Genomic DNA, 19,035 nt, shown 5'->3' with positions numbered 1-19,035 from the left:
AGAGAACTGAGGGGGTGGGGCAGGGCCAGGCATGGTGGAGGACCCGCTGTCTGGCTTGAACCTGTTTCTTGCCCTTTGGTCCCGGGATGAACTGGGAGCTCCATGAAGGATCCAGCGGCCATATGGAGGACAGAAATGAGCCAAGAGCAGAGGGTGCCAACTGGTAGCCCAAGGGCCAAACCTGGCTCACAGACTTGTTTTGTGGTTTGCAAGGTTACACCGAGTTTGTTTGGTTTTTAAAATTAATTAGTTCCTTGTGAGTAAACTGTGGCCTAGTCACATTTGGATTTGAAGGCTGCAGTGTCAGGTACAGTACCAGTCCCAGCCGCCTGCCTGTGAGGTAGGCACAATTGTTAGCCATGGGGGCCAGAAGAACAAACTGAGGCAGACAGACGTCAAGCAAATGGAAAAACTGGGACAGACAGCTGCATCAGACTGATTCACAAACCTACACTTCTTCCTTGCCCCTCACAGCCATTTGGCCCTGGTCACATCCTCTTGGGGCTAAAAGCATGGATTCTGGGGTGCCACTGTCTGGCTGAATTCAGGCTCCACACTTAACTATCAGTGACACAGGAAATTATTGATCTTCTGGGGCTTCCAGTTCCTCATCTGGAGATTTAATAAAAGGAGCAGCTTCACGCAACTTAATGCTCATAAAATGCTTAGGGCATACCTGGGTACACAGTCAGAGCTCAATAAATGCTGGCTGTGTTCCAGGTACTAAGAGTACAAAGATCGATGAGAACCCCCAGCAGGGTTCATAGTCTGCTGCGGGATTACAGGGCAGAGTGGCACGTGAGACTGTAGTGACAGCAGGAGGGCTGTGTCAATGGTGCCCAGATATTCAAACTTCAGGATTCACATTCTGGAAGGCAGAGCCCATTGCTATTTCTTTATTATTTTTTGGTACTGGGGATTGAACCCAGAGGGGTTTTACCATAGAGCCACATCTTCAGCTCTTTTTATTTTTTATTTTGAGACTGGGTCTTGCTATGTGGCTGAGGCTGGCCTCAAACTTGTGATCCTCCTGTCTCAGCCTCCTGAGTTGCTGGGATTACAGGAATGCCCCACCATGCCCAGCCTCATTGCCATTTCAACTGGCCTGGGAAGCTGGAGACAGGGCTACGTACCCAGCTACTTCAAGGAGGTTGAAGCCCACTTGAACCCAGGAGTTCAAGGCCAACCTAGGCCACACAGTGAGAGCCCATCTCAAAGAAAAAAAAAAGTATATATAAATAATTTTTTCCAGTAAATAAACTGTGAGCAAAGAATAGAATTGGCTGTGAGGTGGGTACCCTGCAGGTCTGCTATATTTGCCAATAACAGAAATTAGCCGAGTCCTGAGTCCTGAGTTCCTATCTCCCCCAGCATCACCACGGGCAAGCTCTGAGTGTATCTGTGACATAGGGATGGAGTGCAAAGAAGAGAAAGGTCCTCAACTCAGGCTTCCTCTATGACCCTGGGAAACATGTTTTGGGAAGTTTTTTTGTTTTTTTTTTTGTTTTGTTTTTTTTTTGCAGTACTGGGGCTGGAACCCAGGGCCTCACACGTGCCAGGCAAGCTCTTTGCCACTGAGCCACGTCCACAATCCCACACACTTATTTCTAAGTTGACCTTCATGTGACCTAATGAGTGCAATTCTCCAGAAGTGAGAGCCAAGCCTGCAGTTTAATGGTAATAATGACCAAGACCAGAAAGTGTCCTTCTCCTTGGACTCTCAGAGTGTAGTGCCTGGAGGAGGAGGGTATCTGAAGGACAGAGGACTGGGCTGAGGACAGGCTAAGGGGCCAGCCCAGCTGATTCCTCTGGAACACTAGCCTCTTGCCTCATGCACTCTCACCTGCCTGGCCCAGTCCTACCTGACTAATCTCATGATATGTGAGGCTCCAGCCCTAGGGTCAGTTCATCTGCTCTTAAATTTTTAAAGACAAGCTGGGTACAGTGGTGCATATCTGTAAACTGACTCGGGAGGCTGAGGCAAGTTGGAGGCCATCCTGGGCAACTTAGCAGGACCCTGTCTCAAAATGGCTGGGGTGTGGATGCAGCTCAGTGGTGAAGTGCCCTTGAATTCAATCCCCAGTACCAAAAATAAATAAATAAATAAGTAGGTGATGACAAGTTCCAGTAAGGAGGTGACAAATTGGAATCCTTACATACTGCTAATAGGAAGGCAAATTGGTATAGACACTTTGGAAAGCAGTCTGGCATTTCCCCAGAAGGGCAAATAGAGTTGTATGTTCTAGCAATTCCATTCCTAAGTAGACACCCAAGAGAACAAAAACTTATGTCCACATGAAAAGTTGTACATGAATGTTTATAGCCTTGTTTATAGTAGCCCAAAAGTGGAAATAATCCAAATGTCCATAATTGATGAATGGATAAATAAAATGTGGTATGGCCATACAGTGGAATATTATACAGCATTAAAAAGGAATGTAATACTGATACGTGCTACACTGTGGATGAGCCACTGGTGTAAAGAAAGCCAAGACACAAAAATCACTCACCGTAGGAGTCCATTTATAGGGAATATCCAGCTTAGGGAAATCTACAGAGACTGGAAATGGGTGAGGCTGCTGGGGCTGGGAGTGTGGAGGGCTGGGGGTGATAGTTGGGAGAGTGCAGGGTTTCTTTATGGCTGATGAAAATGTTCTATTGGTAACTGTGATGATGGTTGCAGAATTCTGTGAATTCACTCACAACAATTAAATGTACTTTTTTTTTTTTAGCACTGGGGATTGAACCCAGGGGTGCTTTCCCATTGAGCCACATCCCCAGCTCTTTTTTATTTTTGCTTTTGAGACAAGATCTTTCTAAGTTGCTTAGGGCCTCACTAAGTTGCTGAGGCTTCCCTAGAACTTGCAATCCTCCTGCCTCAGCTTCCCAAGTCACTGGGATTACAGGTGTGCACTACCACACCCAGCTCATTAAATGTACTTTAAATTCATGGACCGTATGGCATGTGAATTATATCTTGATGAAGTTGTTTTCTCAACCTTTGGTCTAGTCAGGAAGAGCTTCTGAGGAGGTGATATTTGAGCTTCTCTTTTTATAATTGGCTCAAAGTTCTCAAACAGTAACTGGTGACATTTTACTGAACAAAGAACCTTGCAACCACTACCTCATTTAATCTTCATAAAAGCCTGATGGGTTATGTACTGACAATCACATTTAATAGATAAAGAAACCGAAGCACACAGAGAAGTTAGGTGATTTTCCCTAGGTCACAAGGCCGATAAGTTCCAGAACTGGTATGGAATCCCAGGTATGCCTGACATCAAAGCAGGCGCCCTTTGCCACTGAGCCATCCTGTTCACCATTACCTGTCTGTTCTCTGAATTCCTGATCTTTCTCAGATTAGGAGGGTGACCTAAAGCAGAATGGAAGGGACCAGCCAAGCTTAGAGGAAGGTAGGGAAGCCAGGCCAGGTATAGAGAACAGTGGGTTGAGAGGTGTCTCTGGCCTTAGGGTGGCCAACACACTAACTCGGTTGTTCCCTAACTTTAGAGACACAGCAGTCACCTAGTTCAGGAAGTGGGAGAGGCTTATTTAAAAGCAGACTCTTAGCATGCATGGTGGCATGTGCCTGTGGTCCAGCTACCTGAGAGGTTGAGGTAGGAGGATTGCTTGAGCCCAGGAGTTCAAGACCAGCCTGGGGAACACAGCAAGACCCCTGTCTCAAAAAGCAACAGCAGACTCTTGGGCCTCACTGCCAGAGGTTCTGATTCAGGTATCCAGTGTCAACAAGCTCTGTGGGAGATTCTGGAACAGACAGATGGTCCAGGGACACACTGTGACCTGTCCAGCATAACTTCAGGTCAGCACAAGAGTCCTCTGGGCAGACACCTGTTCCCCACCAGGCCTGCCCCTCCCTTCCTGACATCCATGTTCTTGCTCTCACTCTTCTCCCAGGGTCCCACCAAGTGTGACAGGTCTCCAAGCTCTGCTCCTGCTCTTCTCTCCATCCCTGGTTTTCTTGTCCCCTTGTCCCTTGTCCCTGCAGAGGCCTCACGGCCTCTTCCCCACCTTATCTTTCATTGCTGCCTGACCTTGAGCAGGTCGATTCCTATATCTCTAAAATGACAAGCACTCTCACGCCAGGCACTATATTAATTTATGCATACTATTATTATCTCTATTTTATAGTTTAAGAAAATGAGGTAAAGAGGGATTAAGAAATGGGTCCAGGTTTGCCCAGCTAGAAATTGCCAGCACTTGGATTTGAACTGAGGCCTCAGGTTCTGAGGGGTGTGTGTGTGTAGCTACTGAGAATTGGACCCAGGACCTCACACATGCTAGTCAAGTGCTGTACCACTGAGCCACATCACCAGCCCCAGATCCAGAGTTCTCAATTGTCATGCCATACTGCTGCTCATTGCTATGAGACTTATAGACCAAATATCAAGACCAGCGCACAGGGCCTGGCATGTGGTGGGTGCTCAGTAAATGCTGGAAACTGAATTGAGTTGACAGTTTCTATATCCAGAGTGGGGAAAATTATCCAAAGACTTGACACGTCACGATGTCTCATGCTCTTTATTTAATAAGGCTCAACATCTTAAGGTCTCTATTGAGAACAGGATGTAAAAAAAAAAAAAAAAAAAAAAAAAGAATCCAGAAAAAAAATGAGAATGCTGTTCTACTCAGAGAATGGTGGTGGGTCCAAAGCCTGTCCATCTGCATGAGTGGAGTGATCAGGAGTTTCAACCTCAGAACATTAACATGGGGCAGGGATATTGGGGGAGAAAGAAGGCTGCAGGGTAGTCAATCCAGTCCCAACCATCCCATTCCCCTATCCCTACCTTCTGAGTTTCTCTCCAAGTCACTGGACGACTCATGGATGACAGGGAAAGGAGGATGTTGTAGAAGACATTCTTGGGTATTATTTTCTTTTTGGTAGTGGGGGTTGAACCTAGGTGTGCTTTACCACTAAGCTGCATCCCCAGCCCTTTAATTTTTTTTTTTTTTTTTTTTTTGAGACAGGATCTCACTATGTTGCTCAGGGTATCACTAAAATTGCTGAGGCTGACTTTGAACTTGTGATCCTCCTGCCTCAGCCTCCCCAGTGGTGGGACTACAGGTGTACGCCACCAGTGCCCAACCTGGGTATGGTTTTCTAATCAAGATGCTACAGGGGATGGAGACTCCTCCATCCTGGCTCCAAATTCTCTTTCAATTCAGGCCATTAATCTTATCCTTCACTGAGCCCCCATAACAAATTTCAGATAGACGGGGAAGCCTTCCCTCTGAGCCCAGGGTCTTTTCTACAGAGTCAGAGAGTTTCTCACCTGAATCCGGTGGGTCATGTGTCTTTCAACCCCGGAAGAACCACGAAAATATTAGGTCAGGGGAAGTCTTCATTCAGTCCTCTCCCCTTTCACCCAGTGGCCCAGCTTTGGGTGGCTCAGAAGTCAAGACCCAGGAAATAGAACTCAGAATAATTCTGTTGATTGACCCAAGAGATCATGAATCAACCCAGGTCCCAGGGGAGGAGGGAAAAAAAAAAGTTTAAAAGACAATCCCAACGGAGTCACAGGACCCAAAAGATTGAACAAGAGTCGCCACCTAATGAGACTCGGAGGCCCTTCGGACGTGGACCACTTTCTGGAACGCGTGGCGGAAGTCTTCATTGAACACGGTGTAGACGATGGGGTTGATGAGCGAGTTTAAATAGCCCAGCCAGGTGAAGAAGTCAAAGAGGGCCGGGTGGAGCCAGCAGGCGTCCCGGCAGATGGGGAGGACCAAGGAGGCCACGAAGAAGGGCAGCCAGCAGACGATGAAGGCCCCCAGAATGATCCCCAGCGTCTTGGTGGCTTTCCTCTCCCGGGCAGCAGAAATCCTCTTGCGCTCCAGGACGCTGTCGGCGAGCCTGACCTTCACGTGGTTGAAGAAGAGCGGGGAGCCGGCCGCGTGCGAGTGGCCCTCGTGGAGACTGGGGTTGAGCGAGCAGAGCGAGGAGCCCGCGGAGCCCGTGATGAGCTGCGCCGTGGTGAAGCGCTTGCCATAGAGCGAGGGCGGGTTCAGGATGCGGTTCCTGGCGGCCAGGTAGATCCGGCCGTAGAGGATGATGAGCAAGATGGACGGGATGTAGAAGGCCCCACAGGTGGAGTAGATGGTGTAGGAGATCTGAGACGTGTTCACCAGGCAGTCGGACATCTCCTCCTGAGCCTTGGCCTGCCGCCAGAAGAGGGGTGGGATGGAGATGCAGATGGAGATGACCCAGACCACGGCGATCATAGCAGCCGCGTGGCCAGCCGTCCGGCGCTTACTGTACTCCAGGGCGTCGGTGATGGCCCAGTACCGGTCCAGAGCAATGACGCAGAGGTGCAGGATGGAGGCGGTGCAGCACGTGATGTCAGAAGACACCCAGATGTCACACAGGATTTGGCCAAAGTTCCAAGTGCGGGTAATGGTATAGGCGATGCTGATGGGCATGACCAAGATGGAAACCAGGAGGTCGGTGGTGGCCAGGGAGCCAATGAGATAGTTGGCCGGGGTGTGCAGCTTTCTGGTGTGCAGGATGGTGGTCAGTACAAAGGCGTTGGACAGGAGGGTGGCCAGCGTGATGATGGAAAGGACCACGGCCAGGGAGATCTTGAGCGCCTGTAGGATCCCTGGATCCCAGGCCTCCGGGGTTTCTGTGGTGTTCAGGGATCTGTTGGAAGCCTCCTGGGGAAAGCCTTCTACTGACTGGTTGGGCGGGGCCATGCTAGGTGGCTCACTCTCCTTGCAGACTTCCACACACAAGGCTCCTTCTTTCCCAGTCCTCTGGCCTACAGAGTAAGGTCATCTTTTGGCTTCATGCTGGTAGGGGCCATCCATCAGAACAGACCACCTTGAAAGGACCTGCAGACTTGGCTAGAACACCAAGGCCAGGTGCAGGGGTGCACCCCTGTAATCCCAGCAGCTTGGGAGGCTGAGGCAGGAGGATCGCAAGTTCACAGCCAACCTCAGTAACTTAGTGAGGCCCTAAACAACTGAGTGAGATCCTGTCTCAAAATAAAAAATAAATAAAAAGGGCTGGGGGTGTGGCTCAGTGGTTAAGCACCCCTGGCTTCAACCCCAGAACCAAAAAATAAAGAAAGAAAAACCAAATCGACTCCCAGCTGGTAGTTATAGGTCTTTCCTAAAACAGATGAATCCCGACATGTCTGGCCATTCTGGAACCTTGCCCAGCAGATGGTGCAGCCCAGTGGACACATGCTGAATTTGTTAGACAATGATCAGGGTCTCACAGAAGTGTGGGCAGGGTTCTGGGATTCTGGCTTTTGGCATTTTGGCTCTTTTCAAAGCTGGAAACATCAATGTGTTGAATAAAAGCTTCAAAATTTCCCCATCCCTGATCAGAGAAGGTTCTGGAGTTTTTAAAACTAGACTCAAAAAGAAGCGCCCGCTGAGTCAGAGAGACAGTAAATCAGCCGCTCAGTTCCCCCAGATTGATCTTGACACATCCTGAGGGACGCTTAGCTTTGGTTCTGGTTCCACTGAATGTTTTGAGCCTGAACAGACAGAACATTCTGGTTACCAGGACAGAAGAATGCAGGAGCAGGAAGTGGCGAAACACACGGATCGCTGTGGGTTCATCCGGAGGGCCGCACGTTCAGGAGCTCTGGGCTTTACAAAAGAAAGAAGTGAAGAGTTAGGTTCTAGAAGGACAATTCTGAAGGCTGAAATTGTCAGGTAGAAGGACACTGTCTCTAAGGCTGGCAACAGTGACCTGAAACTGCCTTTTCAAAGGTGTCAGAGCAGAGGGTGATATGCCCACCCCCAGGATTCCCACAGGGGACAAGGTATCACAGAGCTGGAAGTATCACAGGCTTGTTGCAAGTATGAGAAATCAGTTCTGTAAATCATGAATCAGAAAGAATCAGAAAACATCCTTCTATTTACTCAGCAATGAAAACAAGCCAAACCAAACTGTGACAGTGAGAGAAACAAAAGCCACCAGAAAAAACACCAGCTCGCCACAATGTATTTCTCAAGGGAGTGTATGTGTGTGTGTTGGGGGGGGGGGTGACATTTTTTATATTCATGTGAATTTTTCAAATTTTCTGGAGGAGCATGAATGACCCTTAGAACAAACAAATAAACAGTCAAAAAAAAATAACAGAATACTTTTTTGTTAAGCAAAGACGTGAACTGCAAACATTTAAATCCCTGGGCATTTTTGTGATGAAAGTTCAATTCCAAAAAATACATTTGAATTTTTTTGGGGCCGGTTGGGTACTAGGGATTTAACCCAGGAATGCTTGACCACTTTAGAATTTATCTACACACACTTGAAAACATTTGATCATTAGGATTATATATGAATTTGTTTCATAGTTTGAATATTTTTCAACAACGTATCTCAAAGATTCCATCCATCACCCACTCCCACCACATCATCCTTTTCTTTTTTACCCCCTGATAATGGGGATTGAACAGAGGCACTTTACCACTGAGCTACATTTCCAGATGTTTTTATTTTTATATATTTTTAAAATTTTTAGACAGTCTTCCTAAATTGCCCAGGCTGCCCTTGAACTTGTGATCTCCTGCCTCAGCCTCCTAAATTGCTGGGATTGCAGTCATGCGCCACCATGTCCAGCCTCACCTCATTCTTAAGAACAACATCTTGTTCCTGGCTAAATTCAGGAAAAGTCTGGTAGTCAGAGTTGGGAAGGCTGGCATTCCTGATAGTTAAAGGGGTAAGAGCAAAGCCCCAGAAGTCAGAAAGGGCCAGGTCTGGCCAAATGACCATGCTGGCTGAAGTGTAAAGAGCAGAGAAGCCAAAAGAGCTGAGACTCAGGACCCAGCTGGTGCAGGGAAGGGGCAGGCCAGGGCTGGGGAGGCGGCAGGGCACAGGGAAAGTCTGGTTTGGGCTGGGACCGCCTGGGCTCTAATCTCTGCTCTCCAGACTTACTGTGCAGCCTTGGGAAAATCCCTTCTCCTCTCTGAGTCTCAGGTTTCCTTCCCTGAACAGTGGCCAAACAGTGGCCACCCAACCTGCCTCCCAGGGATGCTGGGAACTTACACTGCTCCTGGCAAGGCCGGTCCTGGGTACCCAGTAAAGAGCTGAGCAATGTCAAGAATCATTACTGTTGTACCCCCTGAGCTCAGCTCAGGGCTTTGTTAGGAAGGTCAGTCTGTCTGGATGGATTGATTTGAAAACATTCAGAAGCTAAATCTGCAATGTGATATTCTCTCCCATTTCTCAATCTTGTGGGTGCTTCATCTTAAAGATATATCCTCCTGGAAAGGGATAAAGCTTCAATGTAAGAAAACTAATTCTAAGCTATCAACCCCAAAACATATCCCAAAATTTGAAAGATAATATATTTTTTTGTGAAACTCTTGCTATGGGTCCAGGCACTGAGTCAGTCCTGGGACGAAGACTCACCCAACCTGTCAAGGGGGCAAAATGGTCCCCAACTTATAAATGGGCCAATGGATGCTCAGAGAGGTGATGTCACCTATCCAAAGTCACCCAGCTGGAAGTGGAAGAACTGGGTCCTGAGCTCTCAAAACTCCCACCCTTCTCCACAGAGCTGTAATTCAGGCAGAAAAGCCTCCAGGAATGGTTTTGGGTCCCCGTGGTGATAGGGGACAATAGTGGTCCTCCTGCCCTCAATCATCCCAGGCTCCCCTCCAAAGCCTCTGGCTGTTGTCCCTCCCACTTTGGTTCACAGAGAAGATGTGAAGTCCAGTTGGACTGTGTGGAATTTTCTTCCCTCCAGACAGCCTGGGCGAGTGAGGTGCCGGCATTTCCCACGGAGGCTGCTGGGCCTGCCCACAAGCTCATGCGGTCATGGGCTCCGGGCATTCCAGTGAGCTCATCTCAGTGCAAGGCGTGGGCTCAGAGAGGCCTGAGAGGCTGGCAGATGAGCAAGCCCTGATGACATCCTGGGAGGAAGGACAGGAGCAGAGTGGTGAGGACACTTGGGCTGGAGCTTCGCAGGAAGCGGAGGGATTCTGAGGCAGTCCCCCTCCTTTCCTGCTGCTTCCTTCCCCATCCTGAACAAAGCTGGGGGTCCTGCCATTATGCTGCCCGTGGGGACAAATGCCTCGGCTCTGTGAGCAACTCTCTCTCTTTCCCTAGAAAATACACGTGACAGCGAGAGCCATTTCCATGCAGCAGGTAGGCAAGCGATTTTTAATCTGATGACATGGTGTCAGTCAATAAGAGTGGGGAGCAAGAGGAACTGTCCCCTGCCAAGAGTTGAGTATAAACCGGGGAAGCCCTGTTAGCAAACAATTATAAAACTAGAGTTGTGATAACTAACTCATGACCCAGTACTTGCACTCCTGGGTAATGCACGGCAGAGAAGCTTCTGTGCATCAGACAGAAACAGGAGGATCTTGGTAGCACTGACTGTAAGCAAGTCAGAAACAGCACAGGCACCCAGCAACAGCAGCATGGTACAATGTGGCACATCCCTATGATGGAGGGCTATGAGAAGCCAAACAGCATAGACAAAGCTAAACCCATCAAATGGGGATTTTCACAAACAAGACTGAGTGCCAAAGTCAAAAAGAAAAGAAACTGCAGGGAGTAGTAACACACTCCTACAATCCTAGTAACTCAGGAGGCTGAGGCAGGAGGATCACAGGAAGCCAGCCTCAGCCATTTAGCAAGACTCAAAATTTAAAAAATAAAAATAAAAAGGACCGGGCATGTAGCTGGGCCCCCCTGGTTCAATCTCCAGTATTACAAAAAGAAGAAATAGACTTTTTCAAAGGAGAAATACATGTGGCAAGACCACAGGAAAAGCAAGTGATAAACTGATATTGGTTATCCCTGGACGGAAAAGGATGTGAGAATGTAATCATGAAGGGTCTTAAGGCTGTCAATAATGTTTGAATGATCGTGTGTGCGCGCGTGTGTGTATATGTGTGTGTGTGTATGTGTGGTGCTTGGGATGGAACCCAGGGCCCTTACACATTAGGGAAGCACTCTACCAACATGCTACATTCCCAGCCCCAATGTTCTATTTTTTAAAAGTGGTGGTGGGTAAATGGGTATTTATTATTATTCTCCAATCTTTACATATAATATATACTTATGTGTGTATATACACACTACATACATGCATACATATACACACACATACTACAAGCATACATACATATGTAGGGAATGATATGTTTGTAAATGAAAACAGATCTTCAGAGATTGGAGATCAGCAGGAGAGTGGGGCAGGCAAAGAAACTGAGAGAAAGAAGAACCGCCTGACTCAGAGAACGAAGGCACCTTGCAGGCTTCCCTGTGAGGTAGGATACAAGAAATCAGAAACAGGTAGAGGGCCGGTCACAGTGGGTCACACCCGTAACCCTAGAAGCTCAGGAGGCTGAAGCAGGAGGATCTCAAGTTCAAAGCCAGCCTCAGAAACTTAGCAAGACCTGAGCAACCTAGGGAGACCCTGTTTCTTTTTTCTTTCTTTTTTTTTTTAAGAGAGAGAGAGAAATTTTTTTTTAATATTTATTTTTTAGTTTTCAGCGGACACAAACTTCTTTGTTTGTATGTGGTGCTGAGGATCGAACCCAGGCCGCACACATGTGAGGCGAGCGCGCTACCGCTTGAGCCATATCCCCAGCCCAAGAGCCTGTTTCTAAATAAAACATAAAAAGGAGTCGAGGATGAGACTAGTGGTTAAGCACCCCTGAGTTCAATCCCTAGTATCAAACAAAGAAACAACAAACAAAACAAACAGGTAGGAAGGAGACATAAAGGAGTTCAAATAGATAGAAAGGATGAGGAAATAATTTTAACTTGAGGTTTTGCATCCTGTCCCAGGTCTGTCACTCCCCCAAGCCAGTCCCTCTCCCAGGCCTGTCCACTCCCAAATTTCTGGGAAATCTGTAAATCTTAGAGTTACTGCAAATTCACCCTCTTGTAAAAACTACCTTGTGTGCTGTTAATTAGTCCATCAATAAATAGATTGTGCAAAGAGAGAGAGAGCATCGGAAGAAATGTATCATTTAGGGGATTTTCCGGCATTTTCTATTGATCAGATCATGGAGACCTCATCGGCCTAAGGAGCCTGAGAACAAACAGACCACCATAAGCCTTGAGGTCACCAGACTGAGGCCATCGTCACAGACCTTCCCAAGCCCACCCCTCACCAAGTCTCCTTCAAAACAAGAACCAGGAACCCCCAAAGCACATCCCTCCCTTGAGATGGTCGGCTTCTCCTGGAGTGTGGGTCTGCTTTCCTAAATAAACCTGGGTCTCTGACACGCGCTGAAAGGCTGTGCCCTCTCCTCCACCACGGACCCCACTTGTCCTGGGCTGAGGACCTCCTGTCCGGGAACTCCTTGGGCCTCTTCCAGGGACATGTAGATGCCTATGAGTGACCTTCTACCCAGGAAGCCTCATTTGTACTAAGTCAGTCTTTCCGGGCTGGGATGTGGCTCAGGGGTAGAGTGCTTGCCTCACACCTGTGAGGCCCTAGGTTCCATCCCCAGCAAAGAGGATTCAAAAGGGGGGATGAAAAAACCCCATTTCAATCTTTTTCCAGCTGCGCCAGTTCCAATGGACACAGCAGGCCCTGGGAATCGTAAGGCAGAGGAATTTCAGTTCTTTCCCACCAAACAATCCCTACTGTGGGATCCCAGCCAAGTCCATTCACCTCCTGGGCCCTTCTTCCTCATCTGTAAATTAGGATAACAACACCTTTCTCCAAGAATTGTTCTGCGGCTTCAGCTAAGCTGGGACAACATTGGCAGAGCGGCTGGCACCCAGCAGGTGTCCTTTTTATTCCTCTTAACCTGAGCTTGCTCCCCAGGGCTCATTCAGCTGGCGGAAGATCAGTTGCCTCTCCTCTCTGAAGGGTCTTTAACTGAGTCATAAAACCCTGCCAAAAACAAAGAGGATGCATGCGATTAATGGATCCTCAGAAGCTATTCTTGTCCTTTCAGAGGGGGTGGAAAAAAGCCCAGAGGCCTGTGATAAAAGATTTGTTGCAGTAAAACAGACCCAGTGACACCCCCCCCCTCCACACACACACAGAGGAATTCCGGTGAGCTCTCTAGAAGCTGTGTGGTTGTGGTAGGGCTGAGGGCCCTGGGGGGGGGGGGTCATTTCCACAAGTCCAGAGGGAGGTCATCTTGCAGCCTCAGTTTTTCCCTCTGGAAAATCAAAGAATGAAGTCTGCCCTCCCAGCGACATCAGCAGGGTTAAACATAAAATAGATGATGACTAAAAAATCTTCACATGGGTATGGGTGTGTGTGCAAGTGTGTGTGTGTGTGTGTGTGTGTGCATTTCTCTGGGTGCAAGTTTTGAACTCTGATCGGTGTCTTGAGGTGCACACAAATCCCTCTTGCGCTTCAGTTTCTCTAATTACAAAATCGGGAGAATGCAGAAAATGCCCAGCAGGCCAACTTCTGACCCAGCACTTCCACCCCTCCCTGTCCACCCACCCCACCCACGGGGCTGGGCTTGTGGCTCAGAGGTAGAGCACTTGCCTAGCACAAGTCAGATCCCGGTTCCAGCCCCAGCACCACGGGGTGGGGGTGGGGAAGCCAGTAAGTCTACCAAAAGATGTATGCAAGAATTGTCCACAACAGCACTCTTTGTGACAACCCCAAACTGGAGACGAACTAAACTACCATTGACAGTTCAATGGATAAGTAAGGGTGGTAGTTTCAAACAGTAGAATACTGTGCCTCAGTGAGAATGGACCCCAGATGTATACAACCACACAGATGAATCACAAAATTGGGCAGAAGAAGCCAGATGCCATGTGAGATGGAACTCTGTGAGGTTCATGATCAGGCAAAACTGAGCCCCACGGGTGGAAGTCAGGGTACAGTGTGACTCCTGAGGGAGGGGCGAGGGGTGGAGGGAGCAGGAGGCCTTCCCAGGGCAGGCCATGTTTTCTTGAACTGCACATTTCATCTTGTGATAATTCATCAGTCTGCATGAACAGTTGTGTTTTGAACACTTTCGCTTGTATAAAAAATTTACCCCCCCAAAAACGAAAAAGTAGTGATTAAATGCCCAAGTACCTAAGAACTTTATGCACTGATTTTTTTTGTGTGTGTGTGTGTGTGCCAGGAATTGAATCCAAGGGGTGCTTAACCACTTAGCCACATCCCCAGGCCTTTTTATTTTTTATTTAGAGTCAGGGTCTTGCTAATTGCTCAGGGCATAGCTAAGTCACTGAGGCTGGCTTTGAACTTGAGATCCTCCTGCCTCAGCCTCCCAAGCTTCAGGGATTACAGGTGTGCACCACCGTGCCCAGGGTTTTTTCGGGGGGTGGGGTGGGATACCAGGGATTAAACTCAGGGGCACTCAACCATTGAGCCACATCACCAGCCCAATTTTTGTATCTTATTGGAGACAGAGTCTCACTGAGTTACTTAGTGCCTTGCCATTGCTGAGGCTGGCTTTTGATCTTGAGATCCTCCTGTCTCAGCCTTCAGAGCTGCTGGGATTATAGGTATGCACCACTGTGCCTAGCCTGCATTTTAGTTTTTAGAGACAGAATCTCACTAAGTTGCTTAGAGCCTCACTTTTGGTGAGGATGGCTTTGAACTCATGATTCTCCTGCCTCAGCCTCCCAAACTGCTGGGATTATAGGCATGTACCACCACACCAGGCTACCACACCCAGCTTTTATGCACCAGTTCTGTAGGTTACAGCAAAGTCTGGGCTCATCACTGACACTCTGTGCTCAGGCTCTGCATATGGAAAATGGGGAGTGTAATAGCACCCAACCCAGACAGCTGTTAGGTTTCAGTGGGCTGGATGGAAAGTGACAGGCACATAGTAAATGCTCCATAAATTCCAGTTCCAGCAGTACCCCCCCCCTTTTCTGTGGTTTTGCTTTTCACAGTTTCAGTTACCCACAATCAACTGAAAATATTACTGGGAAGTTTCAGAAACAAGCAATTCATAAGTTTTAAAGTGTGCACCATTCTGAGCAGTGTGATAAAAATCTCACAGTGTCCTGTTCAGTCTCGCCCAGGATGTGAATCATCCCTTTGTCCAGTGTAACCATCCTACAAATACACACATGTCTGTGTGTATACACATGGACGCTACTTGCACGTTAGTCACTTAACAGCTGCTATAAGATCAAGTGTCCTGGAATCGCAGTGTTTGTGTTCAAATAACATTTAGGCAGTAGTTAACGCTACGCCAAGAGCTACGTCATTCACCTCACAGTGCAGGCATCATCACGAGAAAGGTGAGGACAGGGCAACAAGATATTCCGACAGAGCGAGCATGATCATATTCACATAACTTTTATTTTTTGCTGTGCTGGGGATCAAACCAAGGGCTTCACTCTTGCTAGGCAAGAGCTCAACTGCAGAAGATTGCCAGCTATTTGTTAATCTCATATTGTGCTCAGCTTATAAATCAAACTTTATTATAGTCCAGGCATGGTGGTGCATGCCTGTAGTCCCAGCAGATGCAGAGGCTGAGACAGGAGGATCCCAAGTTCAAAGCCAGCCTCAGCAATTTAGCAAGGCCCTAAGCAACTTCCCGAGACCCTGTCTCTAAATAAAAAATAAAAAGGCCTGGGGATGTGGCTTAGTGGTAAACTGCCTTGGGTTCAGTCCCCAGTAGCAAAAAACAAAACAAAACAAAACAAAACAACAACAACAACAACAACAACAACAAAAACTAACACAGACTTTATATAAATACAGATGTACAAGAATAAACCATTATATGGGGTTCAGCTCTAGCTTCGGTCTCAGGCATCACAGAGGATCTCAGAACGTACCCACCCTGGATAAGAAGGTCTCCTGGAGTTGTAACCGATGGTCCTCCCTGGCAAACATGATTTAGAAGAGACTTTTAAAATGTTCTACCGTTTCAAACAGCTGACATTGCTGATGCCCAGAGAGGTCTGTGTGACTTGCCCAAGATCACAAGGCAAGCTTGGCAGCCCTCCAGGTCAGCTCAGTACTTCCACCCTGTACTGTCTCCATCTTGCCCTACTAAATGGAGGGTATTTTCTTGTCCCTCAGGTCTGGGCCAGTATTGTCTAGCTATGACCAACAGAGTAAAGCAGAATCAACAGTGAGTCAGCTCCAAAATTTGTCCCCAAAGGGCTGTGCATTCTTCCATTTGCACTCTGCCACTGCCATGAGAACAGGACCAGGCTGGCGCACTGGCCCTGGAGGAAGAGAAAAGACACCTGCAGCAGAGCTGCTTCAGCCAAACCCAGCCTAGAACAGTCCATCAGCAGCCAGCAGATCATGTGTGAGCCCAGCCAAGATCAGCAGAAATGTCCAACCACATTCAAAATAAATCAACCAACCTCCAAATGCATGAGTTATAGTAATAAATGTCATTGCTTTAATCCACTGAGTTTAAGGGCTGCTTGTTATGCAGCAACTGCTGACTGATACAGTCTTCTCATTCACTGAATTACTACATTCTGTCAAGTCTGCAGCCTAAATCTAACTCTGTCCTGGCTCTTTTGCTCCCCTCTCTCACCTGCTGCCACTGTCCTGTTTCAAGATGTGAAACCATCTTCTCCCACCTCATTGGCCTCGAGGTTTCCCCTTCTGCCCCTCTCCATTCTCCTACCACATTGCACCCTGAATCTTCCTTTCAACTAAACATCTGTCACACCCTTCAAATTCCCCAGGGGCTTGCACTTCACCTTCACAGCCTGAGTGAAGAGACACACCTTGAACTGACCTCGCCTTTTATCACCAACACGTCTCCCAGCAGCTGGCTGTGACCTGCACACTCCCAGCAGCACAGATCTGCCTGTTTTCGTACCAGTATATTTCCTGCTCTGATTCTTTGTCCCTGTTATATCCTTGGCCTGAAAAGTGACCTCTCCTCAGTGTCACCCTTCAGGACTAGCCTGTGGCATCTCTGCAGGAAGTGCCCCCTGACCTTCCTGAAGCCCCACTAGGCTCAGGTGCCCCTCTCCTGAGTGCCTACCACCATGACTCCCACCATGCTAGCTGTCTCTGTCCCTGGATCATGTGTTCCTTAAATGCAGGGACTGTTTCTTACTCACACTGGCCCAATACAAGGGATCAACCAATATTTGACAGGCTCCATGTCTTGTTGAAGAATGGCCCTGAGGAGAGAGAGTGGGCCTGAGAGCAGGGTCTTGGGCTCTAGCCCAGCTCCACTGGCGACTCTGAGTCATCCTGGATAAGTCAGCTCCTCCTATGGACCTCAGTTTCCCTAACTTGAAAAATGAGACCATTGGACCAAATCAGATTCTCCTGGTGACTATTTGAACTCCTAGGGGAGCTTTAAACATATAAATTTGTTAAACACACACACCCCAAAATCCAGATATCTAGACCTCATTCCCAGGGTGTAGCGCCCAGGCACTGTGATCTCTAAAATCTCTCCAAGCACCTCTAGGGGTAGCCAGGATAGAAACCCACCAGCCTGGATCACATCCAGTTAGCTCCGTCATGACAACTGGTTATTTTTAGAAAATCAAACACAGGTGAACACTGTTCTCAAGGCCTTTGCAATGGGTAGAAAGTAGGAGAAGCTAACCCCCTCCCACCTCCAGCCTTGTCACAGGCAAGGGACCATCCTGAACAATCACACATCTGCCAAAAGGCAAGAGCTGCCCACTCAGTGAACTCTCCCATGCCTGTGGGAAATGAGCAATGAGATTTTAAACTCCCACCAACTGCCCCTAACGCTACCCCTTGGGGCAGAATCAGCATACCCATTTCCCAGATGAAGAAACTGAGCTCCAGATGGGGTAAACTGACTCGCTCAAGGTCACACACGCACAGCCTGGATGGAAAGCCAAAGCTGAGAAACCAGAATAGCCCCTAGTGGCGACCTCTGGCCACTGAGTGCTTGAACTGTAGCCACTGAGACCTGCTGTAAGTGTATACAAAGCACCGGATTTCAAAGACAAGTCATAAGAAGAATGAAACAATTTTTTATATGTTATGTGTTGAAAATGTTACTATTTGGATAGAGTAAGTTAATAAAACAATTAAAATTAATTTCACTTTAACATGGCTATTCCTAAATTTTCTAAATCTAATTTTTTTTTTTTGGGGGGGGACGTTCTGGAGATTGAACCTAGGGGCACTTTACCACTGAGCTACATCCCCAGACCTTTTTATTTTTTTACTTTGAGATAGGGTCTTGCTAAGTTGCTGAGGCTGGCCTTGAACTTGTAATCTTCCTACCTCAGTCTCTTGAGTTGCTGGGATTACAGGTATGTGCTACCATGCCCAGTGATCTAAATTTTCTAAATCTAAAAAACCATGTTTGTCAACTGTGTTATACACACACACACACACACACACACACACATACACATTCACACACACATATGTATGTATATATACTTTTTTTTTTTTTGGTGTGTGCTGGGATGGAACCAGGACCTTGTCCTGCTAGATAGACAAGTGCTCTACTGCTAGGCTACAAGCCTGTCCCCCCTGCATTATGTTTCTGTTGGACAGTGCTGTCCTAGACCCAGGATGCTCAACAGGGGTGATATCACACTCCTCTGGGAGCTCGGTGCATTCCTGGGACAGGGACAACACGGGAGCCATGTCATCAAGGGAGCAGGCCCAGCTGGAAAAGGGTGGTAGTAAAGTCCTGGTCAACATCTACTGAGAGTTTACTTCATGCCAGGAGCTGGTGTCTCAGCGACTCCTGTTACCTGGTGAAGTCTAACCACCACCCTCTGAAGTGAGTCCTGGAATTATTTTCCCACTCCTCAGGAGAGAAAACCGAGGCTCAGAGAAATGGCCGACCTGAGGCCCTAAAGCTGGGACTCAGAGGACTTAGGATTGGAATCTGGGCTTGCCAGACTCCACAGGGCCCTACTCATAGGAGGCACGAGGCAAGGTCAGCTCCACCTTCTCCCCTCAGATATTTCTTGCACACGTGCCTGAATTCATTCAGGAAATCGCTACCACGTACTTGCTAAGCTCTGGGTTCCATCACCTGCCTGAACAGGGCCTCCCTCTGCCAGGCATCCAGCACTTGGCATGGCCAAAAGGAAAGGGTAGGAATTGTGCAAGCTTCTCACATTGGCTGTGCGTAGGCATTACCCGGGGCTCTTGTTAAAAATGCAGA

At 47.9% G+C, this 19,035-nt stretch overlaps 2 protein-coding genes across 2 annotated transcripts in view; both read right to left on the bottom strand.

Annotated features, from left to right (window-relative positions):
- Nucleotides 1-19,035, bottom strand: part of LUZP1 (leucine zipper protein 1) — a 187,146-nt gene that overhangs the window by 111,761 nt on the left and 56,350 nt on the right. The gene's annotated exons all lie outside the window — the stretch shown is intronic.
- HTR1D (5-hydroxytryptamine receptor 1D) lies at nt 5,569-6,821 on the bottom strand (the record flags this gene model as incomplete). The annotated part of the gene is made up of 1 exon (XM_081308499.1): nt 5,569-6,821. Exon 1 carries the CDS (start codon nt 6,709-6,711, stop codon nt 5,569-5,571), a length of 1,143 nt encoding a protein of 380 aa, XP_081164625.1. The 5' UTR covers nt 6,712-6,821.

This window comes from Spermophilus citellus (assembly GCF_964194105.1).
Source record: "Spermophilus citellus genome assembly, chromosome: 9".
NCBI classification, from domain to species: domain Eukaryota; kingdom Metazoa; phylum Chordata; class Mammalia; order Rodentia; family Sciuridae; genus Spermophilus; species Spermophilus citellus.
Note: the sequence above shows the minus strand (reverse complement) of the source record. Positions and strands in the feature narration are given on the sequence as shown.